Consider the following 12,816-nt stretch of genomic DNA (forward strand, 5'->3'; position numbering starts at 1 on the left):
TATCTTCTATTGAATAATGTCTGGTGTGTACTTTCAACTATGCTGGAAAATCTCACTCAAGCAATCATTGCCTAATAAAGCTGTCAACCACCTCTACAGTACTGCAGCACGGTTTCCATGGCACACTTTCTGTCGGAGTCCCAGCGGATGCGGGCAGAACCAGTACTCTCTGTATCCTGTGGCCACCAGCCCTGCCACAGGTAAACTTCATGATAGTTATCCACAAGGAACAGAGCTAGAAACAGAAAGACAGAGAGAGGAGAGGTAAACATGCATCAGTTTAGCTCACTGTTTTATGTCTTATGAAAGAATACGTGTTGTTCCTGTACCTGGTTGAGGGGCAGAGTACAGGTCCTCTTGTAGGAATGGCAGGGAACAAACCAGGTCTGGAGCTCTGGAGGGGTTGTAAAACTCCTGTGCCACAAACTCACCTGAAGAACTACTGAGCTGGAACAGGCGTGGGTTGAAGTTGAACTTGCCGGGGTCTACAAAAGAAAGAGAGAGAAACAAAATATGGAAAGGGAGATTTAAAGCAGAACATTTTACAATTTCAATTCAAAAATAGATACTTTTAGTATACTTATGATGTCTTGGGTTTTACCTTGTAGCATACAATCATATGCCTTGCGGTCCTTTCTGCCTAATGCTTCCCAGAATCCCACTGGCTCAAAACCTTCCTCACATTCATGAACAGTCACATTGCAGCTGCTGTGAAGTCCTGCCTCCAGTGGTCGCCTCGAAAACAAAGGGAACAAAGTTTAAATGTATTCTGTATTAACTTGTACTAAATGTGTGCAAATGCACAGTCGTGTATACTTGTATTCTGTTCGCTAATATATAGTATGCATTATATTCCAATTCAGTGCACTTAATTTGTACACTTGTGCATTCCATTAATTTATTATTTATGAATGATTAATGTACTGATGTGCACCAAATATGTGCCTTGCTTTCTGCTTTTGAAAAATGTTCACATTAAAAGTGTAGAGACCAAGACTCACTGTTCTTTGATCTTGTCCGCAGCAGTTCTAGCTACATGCCGTGTGTGTGTTTGTGTCTTGCAGCCGTGCCACAGGTAAATCAAGGCTTTGTTGATGTTCAGCAGGACCATTGAGGTGCGTGATCGCAGACTGCTGCAGTGACAGGCCACTTCCAGCAGATGGCCCTCTACTGGCACCTCACCACGCACACAGTACATACGCCATTCATCTGATACACAGAGAGAAGGGGGTCAAACACACTCATATAGTACAAACTGAGAAAGACAATAACACAAACAAGATAGAACTGATATTTCTAAAAAATCAAATACAAAAATATATAAATGACCAGAAAAATAGGTGAAATAGGCACAAAAGACAAAGGAAAGGCTTTTGGAAAGGAATACTAGTGTTCCGCTTCCTGCACAATATATGCTGTATGCTACCTAATATATATTTCTTTTAAATAGTATGTGAAACAGTACAGAGTGTATAAATATGGTGATTTATTCCACCCGATTTTGTGTAAATATATGCAAAGTCTCTTAGAGAACAGGAAGGGGATTTATTTTCTGAAATAGTTTTTCGTTTCCTTACAAAAAATTTGCATTCCCTCACAATAGTTTTCTATCTCACAATAGAATGCAAAATACATCTGATTTGCTGTTGTTAAATTGTATTATGTTTATCTGCATTTACAGGATATCGGCCACTGAAAAACACATCTCAGTCGAACACTAAAAACCATATTAATAACACATGAAAACCAAAACTATCGTAATAAAAATCATTCTGCAAAAAACAAACATGAAACTACAGTTTACAGTGTGGTATATAAATCCGTGATTTTCATATGGGCATGTTTATTGGTGGAAATCAAGATAAAAACCTTTGTACCAAAAATTTACTATGGTGTTACTAGAGTAAATCTGTAGTTTCATGTTTGTTTGTTTTTTTCAGAATGATTATTATTTTTATTACCATAGTTTTGGTTTTACTACACATATCATGGTTAATATATTGTATCTGTAGTAAAAACCATGGTACATTTTGTGATTACTATGGTTTTACTACAAATACCGTAGTTCAACAATGGTTACTGGTTACATTGGTTAAAAGTGAGAAATTTAAAAGAATATATCATGGTTGATATTGCTTTCGGTTCAATTATCACACTGTGGTATATAGTATGTGGTATGTCATTCAGGTAGAATATAGTACTGTGTATTATTCAGAAATTCCATGCATTCAATTCCATGAAAACATGCACATTGTGCACAATATGTATATGGCATACTATCTTTTTAAAAAGAAGGTACGCAGTAAGCCATTTTGAACATCACCACAGAACAGACAGAAATAGAGTTTTTTCAAATTTGTTAGTGTTAAAAGGAGAGAGACTCACTCTGAATGTTCTCCTCCTCTTCCTCTCTCTTCCCAGAATGCACTATCATCCCCCCGTTGAAACACTGCAGGAAACAGGGCGGCTCCTTCCCCTGCAGCACCTGCATCTGAACATATGACACAGAAAGAGGGAGTGAGTGAAAGAGAGAATGCAGTAAACCGGTGTGTAAATCTGCATATCTTGCCCTACCTGAGCTCCTCTCTCCTCATCCAGCTCGACCGTCATCAGCGCTGATGTTCCTTTCTCACTGACTGTGGAGTTTCTGCCCTGCCAGAAGAAATAGCAGCACTTCTCCCTGCCGGGACCTGCACTACGCACCTGATCCGGCTTCTGCCTGCTGCCCACTGCACAAAGACACACACAATACAATTGTATTTTTGTAGCACATTTAAAAAGGATTTCAGTTGGCCAAGGTGCTTTCCAAAACTTTCCAAAAGCCACATAAGACATAAAATAACATGAAATCGAAAACATAATACATTCAAAAGACTCATGAACACCATTGTCATTGCTGTGCTTCAAAAGCCAAAAAATAAAATAAAATAAAAAATTGGTTTGAAAACGAGATTTAAAAGTCACTATAGTTGGTGAGGATCTAATGGTTAAAGGATGACAGCTCCAAAGTTTGGGAGCAATGAGAGAAGGCACGATCACCCATTCGCAAACGGGGGACAGACAGTAGCATTTGACTGGAAGACCTCAGAGGTCTGGATGTCTAATGGGGACAGATAAGATCCACAATGTATTGTGGAGCTGAACCATGCAAAGCCTTGAAAACAAATAACACCTTTAAAATTCAATTCTGTATTGAACTGGTAACCAGTGAATAGACGCCAGCACTGGTGTAACATGTTCCCTCTTTTTAATAACTGTCAGAAGCCTTGCAGCTGCATTCTGTACTAGTTGCAAGCGGATAGATGGTACTGTGAAATTCCCATGTATAGGAAATTACAGTAGTCAAGACGAGAGGATATAAAAGCATGAATAACCGTTTCCAGATCTTTAACAGATAAAATAGATTTCAGTTTAGAAATACCTCTCTGTTGAAAGAAGCTACCTTTTACAACACTATTTGTTTATCAAATTTTAAGGCTGGGTCAAAGGTTACACCAAGGCTTTTAACAAGGTCAGACACATTCATTGAAATAGAAGTTAATCTGTTCTTGATCTTATTGGAAGGAGAACCAAAAACCAATACATTTTGTCTTATTCTTAAGCTGGAGAAAGTTTCTCACCAACCACAACTTAACATCTTCCAGGCACTTAAGGATGGAATTGAAAGAGTGAATATCTCCTAGATTAAGAGGAATGTACAACTGAGCATAAAGATGGTAAGAAATGTTAATGCTGCAGGAAACAGAACCTAATGGACACATATACATAGAAAATAAAATAGGCCCAAGCATTGAGCCCTGAGGAATGCCACAAGTAAGGGTTGCTGATGAAGAACACAAACGAATCCAATGACACACACTTGGAAGAGACCAATGACAGTCTTACAAGTGTAAGCCGAAAGGGGACATATTCTACATTTTTGTAGCATTTTATGCACCTAAAAAGTTATTTAATTTTACATAACCACTTTCCACCCTCTTCCTGACCCTTAGTTTTAAACAGGCTGATTTTGTTCCTGTAACTTTAAGGCTTCTATATGCAAATTACCTTTTTAATGGTTGGCTAACTTCTTTGCATGTAAAATGAGTAACAATGGCTCTGTCAAAATTGGCAGAAATATTGGGTTTCAGAGACACTCATCCCATCTGGCATTTGTTGGACAAACAAATAGTTCCACCTCAAACTTATTCCATATGTTAAGTCAATGCTGCTGTGTCAGGCTGACATGGCTGCATCACTGCCTGGTACGGCAACAGCACTGCCCTCAACCGCAAAGCCCTGCAAAGGGTGGTGCGAACTGCCAGACACATCATCAGAGGCGAGCTTCCCTCCCTCCAGGACATTTATACCAGGCGGTGTGTGAAAAAAGCTCGGAGGATCAGAGACTCCAGCCACCCGAACCATGGGCTGCTCTCACTGCTAACATCAGACAGGAGGTATCGCAGCATACAGCACAATACAACCTACTGTATATTTTATATATACACTATTTTTATTGTATATATACTATTCTATTTTTATTGTGTATGTGTGTTCTATATTGTGTGTATTGTATACTGTACATTGTATATTATTATTTGTATATTGTGTTGTGTGTAATTTTGTGTATATTAGATATGTAAATTGTGTTGTGTAAATCTGGTGTTTATTGTAAATTGGTATATGTCTCATCACTGTCATGACTGCTATGTTGCTCGGAACTGCACCCAAGACTTTCACCCACTGTTGCGCTTGTGTATTTGGTTGAGTGACAATAAAGGGATTTGACTTTCACTTAAAGTGCTGGTGTTTTATAAATAATTTTGTTTGCAAATCCAAGCATACTAAATTAAGTAATTATGGTTCACAAGGCATGGTCTGTCGACTCTATTAAGTTCATTTTTCCATTACAAATGATTTCCATTTCATCTTATGTCAAAGCTCACACACCACACTGTGTTTTATGCTTGTCTACTGTATGTGTGTTTAGTTTTATGTTGTAGATTAGTTAATAAAGTCTTGTTTGTATTCAAAGAGAATTTTACTCTGTATTTGGTCAAAACATATCAGTCCCTAGAAATATGTTGATCCTGAAACCCTGCATTGCACATAAACTGTATTTAAATCTATTTGTGATATTATTTTCAATGGCCATGAAAATAGTATTACTGTAAGAATTAATCTTACGTGCCGATCAACTCATCGCCGGCCGCAGACTTTGCTCGGACGTAAACACTGATTCTTTTATATTCCCCAAATCAATAGTTAATCCTCTTACTGATCTAATTCCTTGATTTAGTGGTTGGAAAATGCCACAGGCATAAGCTTAAAACCATAAGCTAACCATTATGCAAATTCCCTACATATGGTGATAAATTCTGGCAGTTGTAAATATACCCTGACACAAAGTCGTTAATTCCCTACAACAGACATAACAGCTGAACTTAAATAGCAAAACAGGTGCATTTAATCATAATTATAATACAGAACAAGCGCCTCATGTATGGTGCCACCTAACGGTTAGATGGAACTTCACCTGACATCCCAGCATTATTTATACCATGAATATACAGTGTGTACTGTATCTCTTTACCTGACAAACAAAAAAGCTGTAATCATAATTTGAGGGATAAGAAGCTGTGCTTAGCTAACATTGTGATAATCACAAAAGAACTTCTTAATGTACATTCACATGCCAACAGAAGACAACAAAGTGACTTAGCATCCTGAAATTGACCTAGTATCTTTATTAAAAGTACAATTTTGACTTCATGATTTCTTCAATTTCTCTCTGATATGAACAGTGATGACTGCAGACATCATGAGCACCAGAGATACAGAGAACAGCACAGTCTTTAGCAGACACAAAGACACGCCAGCTGGGGGACACACTGCTGCACCTAAAACACAAAGTTACAAAAACATCTTCTTGCTGCAAAAGTCTGTTCAGAATTTATTAACGCAATCACTGAAGAACGTTTAATTCGTAAAAATGTCTTCATTTAATTTCTTCACAAAACTACTATTGCTAGTTTATATGTGGGAGTGTGTGTGTTTGCATGTATTAGGTTGGGACATGTATTTACTTTCATATCAGGGACACAGTTGTTTAATCTCCTTTCTTTCCTGCCTCCAGCTGACTGGGTTGCTATGGTTACAGATGATGGAGTCCTCAGTAAAATTCAGGATGAGAGTGGAGATTCCAAAGGACTTAATTTCCTCTTGACAGCATCTGTTGTTTTTGTAGCTGGTGCTGAGGCTGAGGTCATGACTTCTACATGTGACCTTCACAATAGAGGAGTCACTGGACCAGTTAGAGAAAATATTCAGGACAGGAGCTTCAACTGCATCTGAAACACACACACATACAGTTAAACACGACAGCACACATGTATATAGTTAACAAAAATGTACTCATGTAATAATGTTAATGTACTATATACATTAAACATAGAATAAACCAGATTCCCTCTCCTTTTGACCAAAGAATTCCATGACTCTGCTAGTCGTTCATGATTACAAGGATCTTTAAAAATCATTTTTAAGAATGCATTCATTTCAACAACTTTTCCTGGCCTGGAAAGCACAATTTCCAAATTACCTTGCTTCTGTTGTAAAAAAAAAAAAAAAAGAAAAGAAAAAAGAAAAGAAAAAAGAAAAAGAATAAAGAAGTCTGTGTAATTGCAGGCCTAAATGTTCCAGATAATTTACTCTCAAAATCAGTGATACTGTACGGTAGATCAAACGGAAATAACACACACAAATACACTTAATTTGAATTTGATCAGAATATGAACTCCCTCATTAGACTCACCTATAACTGATACTTTGTATTCAGCAACATTTGTGTTAATGTGTCCAAATATGTGTGCTCTGTACACTCCACTGTCTGTCTTCTGCATATTCTTCAGTGTTATAGAGAAGCTTGTCTGATTGAAAATCACTCTGTCCTTGTAAGAAGTACAAGTCATTGTCTTGCTAGTTTTAGTTATAAATGTCACAAAACTTTCTAATGTATTATTCATCCAGACCAATGTATCAAACTGTGGCAGGTTTCCAATCTGTATATTCAGTGTAACAGAACCTCCAGTCAGCACAAACACACTTTTCTCATCATTGGGCACTGGGGAGAGAGAAAAATGTAAAAAAAAAAGTTACGCCGTGCTTACTTTTGTTACTCAGACATCTGACTTTGGTTTGAATTTATTTGTTAAAGAAACTCACCTCCATGACAGATGAACGGACGTTTTAGATCACAGCTATCAGAAGCCCATCTCCCAGAATCAGTTGTCAACATGCCAACACAGTCACCAGAACCTGAACTCTGGGATGGTTGTCCTGCTGCCCAGTATCTAAAGAAAAGGCTCCATTGGTCAGACCATTCCCAAGAATCCTGGAACAGACCAATCCAGACCCATGGCCCATCCCCAACAATACTATAAAGCTGGCTTTGTTCCTCAGAGCTGCGGATGGTGGCCAGATCAGTGTAATACTGTCTGCAGTAGCTCTGCGCTTCTGTCCAGTTTTTCCAAGCTTTTATCATGTTGTAGCCAGTGCTTTCTATCAACAGTTGAACAAAAAGAATCAGTCCACAGCTTTTCTTTCTCAGCTAAACTAAATATTCAAACAGATCAACAACCGAATACTCACCATTGTAGCACACAAAGTATAGCCGCTTTGAGCATGGGTAATTGAACCAAAATCCAAAGGCAAAATAGACACATTCTCCTTCACCATCAGGCTTCCCTGGTTTCCAGCCACTGTACTGTGTGAGAGTATTGTCTCCCACAGACCAACCCCAGTGGCTCTGTGTCCCCCTCTTCAGTCCAATCCACACTGATCCACTGTAACCAGCATCCACTGTTTTTACCAGCCTGCTCACATCATTCATGCTGTCTACAGTAGCCAGATCAGTGTACCTCGATCTGCAGTAACTCTGAGCATCATTCCAGGACATTCTCTCATTTATATAGTGATACTGTCGAGAAAGACCAGAACTGCTCCAGAAGAGCCCTGTTGAAATAAATGTTTAAATATTGGCATATGCATACATTTGTAAACAGATTATAAATTACGATACCAACCTGAAAGCAGAAAAAGGACTAACAAACACTCCATAATTATTCACACAGCTCACTACATGCTGCAGACTCCTAAATAAGTACATATGAGAAACAGGAAGATGAACAAGCATTTTTTTTTTTTTTTTTTTTGGCCCTCCTGTTCCTTGGTCAGAAACTCAAAAGTAAGTGACAGGAGCCTCAATTGTCCTGTGACAATATGTTTAGTGTTACTTCGACACTGTCAAAAGCATATGTAACAAATTGTCTTCAACATTAACTTACTACAGCAGCTATTTTCAATAACTGTAATTATGATGTGGAACTGATACAGCGATAAACAAATTTTTTAATTAATTGTAACACGGCTTCTCCGAAATCAAGTTTTACAAAGAAACAACATTACATTTATCTGAAATCAAAATATCTAACAACAAAAATATTGCCTTTTTAGCATCTTATCACTTCACACAACACAAATTACACTCACCTATAACAAATACTAAGTTTTTACTTGATTTTGCTCTGTCTGTCTTGGGTCCTCTGCATTTTCTTCAATATTCTAAAGGATTCAATAATGAAATTTACATTTAATCATTTAGCAGATGCTTTAATCCAAAGCGACTTACAAATGAGGAACATAGCAAACACTGAGATATACTGAAATACTGAAATCTACTCAATACTATACAGTATACTTTATATACACTGATGAGCCAAAACATTATGACCACCTGCCTAATATGCTGTTGTTCCTCTGCGTGCCATCAAAACAGCACCAACCTTCCAAGGCATGGACTCTACAAGACCCCTGAAGTTGTCCTGTGGTATCTGGCACCAAGACATTAGAAGCAGATCCTTCAAGTCCTGTAAGCTGCGAGGTGGAGCCGCCGTGGATCAGACTTTTTAGTCCAGCACATCCCACAGATGCACAAATGGATTGAGTTCTGGGTAATTTGGATGCCAGGGCAACACCTTAAACTCTTCATGTTCCTCAAACCATTCCTGAACAATATGTGCAGTGTGGCAGGATGCATTATCCTGCTGAAAGAGGCCACTGCCGTCAGGGAATACCATTGCCATGAAGGGGTGTACCTGGTCCACAACGATGTTTAGGTAGGTGGCACATGTCAAATTGATGTCCACATGAATGGCCGGACCCAGGGTTTCCCAGCAGAACATTGGCCAGAGCTACACACTCCCTCCACCGGCTTGTCGTCTTCCCTGGTGCCATCCAAGGTTATTTTCGTAAACTAAAACTGAAACAAAAACATTTAAAAACAAGTATAACATTTTTTTTCACGATATTCAATAGATGAAGTTACTGTTCACAAACAAACGCTCTGCTCAGCCACTTCCGGGTTCTTTTGGTAGCCCAGAAAAAAAAACTACCGTCTATGGGCACTGTGCACAAATTGCGCTGAAACTGCCCAAAAAGTGTTGTTTGTGGGGTTGAAACATCCTGTTTTCCACAGATTATTGGAGATTAGGACTTCTTCAAATTTCCACCTGATCACTGTATCAGGAAAAACATAGGATTTAACATAAATGATGATATTTCACGGGTCACCGTCATTGTTATCGCTTCTGCTCTGACACAATTGACCCACAGCAGCTGTTGGTTGATATTCACTTTTTTTATCCAAAAAAATCATGCAAACAGCTGTTTTTAATTTCCAAAGTGCTGTCGCTGTGACAGATATTGTAGTGGAGCAAGCAATAAGAAAACTCTCGAAGTCAGGAGTTCCAGGTGTCAAAGGTTAGAGTTTATTGAACAGAACCAACAAACCCGAGACGTCAGCTGAAGCCTGAGTGTCCCGGTCAAAACCTCCACATCTTATACAGTTTGTTATCTAGCATTACCTCATAGTTACACCCACTTAATATTTTTTGTATCAAATGAATTCGGCCCACTACCATTATTTCACAAAGGCTCTGACTTCGTTTTAATGATGGAAACCTGGCTGTTAGTCTATTTTTTTTTTTTTAAATAACTGTTTAAATGCATTTATTATGAAAGTATACATAAGTAATCATATATCACAATCTGAGCACTATTTGATTATTGGTTGTGTTAATCTTTAACTTTACTGTGCTTTCCCAGAGTTTTCTCATGTCAGTACCATTGTCTCTGCTATGGCTGAGAACACAGAGCATTCTTGTAACATCAGCACTATCAATGTCCTCAAGTGCCCTCTCCTGGGTCACACACAGTCTAGGCTTTCTATGTTAGTACATTTCTATAGTTTTGGTATAAAAATCTACTAGGAGGTCAAATATAATCTAACGATGATCTTATATGATCAGATGTAACAGATCCCGTCTCCACCACCACAGCACATGGACTGCTGTTTGTGAAAGGATAAGTGAATAAAAATATGTCATATTGTGAAAATAATGTCTTTGCATTTATTTTGAATGCAGTAAATAATATTGTTCTATCGAAAATGGCTGTGATATGGAATATGATCATATTTTAGAAAAACATCATTTATTGTATGTGGGTTAATAATTTAAGCAGTTAAGACACATATTGTATGTCTGATGGTACTTTTAATTCCTAAGTACACAAATTCTTAGGCTTTAGAAGTGTTAAACGTGTGAGAATGTGTATTCATCAATCTGTTACATGTCCGACATAATCACACATGCTCATTGAACCGAGTTTAAACTTGGTTTGCTGACATTTCAGAAAAGAACCCACATAATTTCTTCACTGTAAACCATAGATATTACTTTTATTAACGGACATTATTACATTCTGTAAAGCTTAAAAGATTATTAAAACTGCAGCGCTGCCTATTTCCACCATTGAAATCTGCAGCTCAAAAGAACCCGGAAGCACGGTTTCCTGAGGTGTGACGTCAGAGTAATTTCTTCTATAAATATTTTCAGGTCCTACTGTGGCAAAGGCTGGCATACTGGAGTAACAGGTGCAATACTATGGCAAAGGCGCTAGCGTGTTAGCATTAGCCCATGTAAACATTACAAATTACACAATCTAACGCAAATATCTTTCAATCATCATCAAGTTGTTTTAACAGTTTCTTTTACTGATTTCATGTGGATTCCATTCACAGAATGAATCAATAATCAATTAATCAATAAACTTATACAAATACCATCCCTTGGGAAATATTGACAAACCATACATTTTCATAGTCATCTATATATTCATGACATCTTTCATCAGACTAAATATATATATTATTATTATTATTTATTTATTTATTTATTTTTTGCTTTACACAGAGCTTATACTATAGATCCGAATAAGGAAGTCTGTTTATGTGGTCTCTGATGTGAAGCACTTTTTTCTTCATATCCATATTTGGATGATTTCTGCGCTGCAGCGGCGTGATTAAATGGATAACATACAATATACAGATGACCACGGATTTCAAGATTATACGAGACACGTATCATATGTATGCAGTAAATGTAAACATATATAAACAAAGTGATGGAGTGCCCACCGTCAGTACAGTGAGCATCAACAGTTTAACACGATTTTATGTTTAACATGAATTTGAGTTCATTTGAAATTCATACATGTAACTTTTAGATTTGCTTTTGTTTGGTTCTTTGTGACTTTGTTGAATCTCAAACCATTATGATATTGTTATTATGCACAAGTATGCTGAGTCTAAGTAAACTGTGCAAATATTCAACTGTTTCGTTTTGCTTTAGGTGTATTTTGTAAGTTTGCCAAGCTTAAATTCAAATGTCTTGCTTTAGTCTACACTCTGGAAGTGTTCTGTTAACTCTCAAAACTATAATTACTAAAACTAATATATATAAAAATGAAATATGAATGTTTAAAAAAAAACTAAAACTAACAAAATCATTAATGAAACCAACTAAACTGAAATGTATAGCACATTTGAAAACGATATAAAATAAAAAATGATTTGAAAATGCAAAACTATAATAACCTTGGTGCCATCACTTCCCCAGGTAAACGGCACACACGTACACGGCCGTCCATGTGATGTAAAAGTAAACGAGACTCATCGGACCAGGCGACCTTCTTCCACTGCTCTAAGGTCCGGCTTCGATGCTTGTGTGCCCATTGTAGGCGCTTTCGACGGTGGACAGGTGTCATCATGGGCACTCTGTCCGGTCTGCAGCTACGCAGCCCCATACGCAGCAGGGTGCGACGCACTGTGTTGTGACACATTCCTCCCTTAACCATCATTACATTTTTCTGTGACTTGTGCCACTGCAGACCTTCTGTCGGTTCAGACAAGATGGGATATCCTTCTTTGCCCTCGTGCATTGATGAGCCTTGTGCGCCCAACACCCTGTCACCGGTTTGTGGTTTGTCAGTCCTCGGACCACTATCGGTAGGTACTCACCACTGCTGACCGGGAGCACCCCACAAGACTTGTCGTTTCAGAGATGCTCTAACCCCGTCTGGCCATAACAATTTGGCCCTTGTCAAAGTCACTCAGCCCACATTCAACACGTTGACTGCAAAAAACTGATTGTTCGCTTACAATCTAATCTACCAAAAACTTGACATGTGGCCTTGTTAGGAGATGATCAATGTTATTCACTTCACCTGTGAGTGGCCATAATGTTTTGGCTCATCAGTGTTCTGTATATAATCATTAATTTTATATCAACTCTGCCTGTATGTTCTAGGTATAAAAAATGATTACAATGATTGTATTTATTAAAGATGATTTTGTAATTCTGAATCTAACATATCTGTGCATCTGATACATATCTTTCCATGCTGGTTTCACATAGTTCTTTAATTTTGCTTTTTTTT

The 12,816-nt window shown here is 37.8% G+C and overlaps 2 protein-coding genes across 3 annotated transcripts in view; both read right to left on the reverse strand.

The window, feature by feature from the left end:
- LOC127443132 (supervillin-like) overlaps positions 1-12,816 on the reverse strand; it is an 88,068-nt gene that overhangs the window by 5,166 nt on the left and 70,086 nt on the right. The gene's annotated exons all lie outside the window — the stretch shown is intronic.
- Positions 5,698-8,148, reverse strand: LOC127443159 (macrophage mannose receptor 1-like). The gene is made up of 6 exons (XM_051701719.1): positions 8,064-8,148; positions 7,630-7,992; positions 7,204-7,539; positions 6,794-7,102; positions 6,066-6,329; positions 5,698-5,879 (listed from the first exon to the last, which is right to left on the reverse strand). Exons 1-5 carry the CDS (start codon positions 8,095-8,097, stop codon positions 6,073-6,075), a joined length of 1,299 nt encoding a protein of 432 aa, XP_051557679.1. The 5' UTR covers positions 8,098-8,148; the 3' UTR covers positions 5,698-5,879; positions 6,066-6,072.

The sequence above is a fragment of the Myxocyprinus asiaticus genome, chromosome 6 (genome assembly GCF_019703515.2).
Source record: "Myxocyprinus asiaticus isolate MX2 ecotype Aquarium Trade chromosome 6, UBuf_Myxa_2, whole genome shotgun sequence".
NCBI lineage: Eukaryota > Metazoa > Chordata > Actinopteri > Cypriniformes > Catostomidae > Myxocyprinus > Myxocyprinus asiaticus.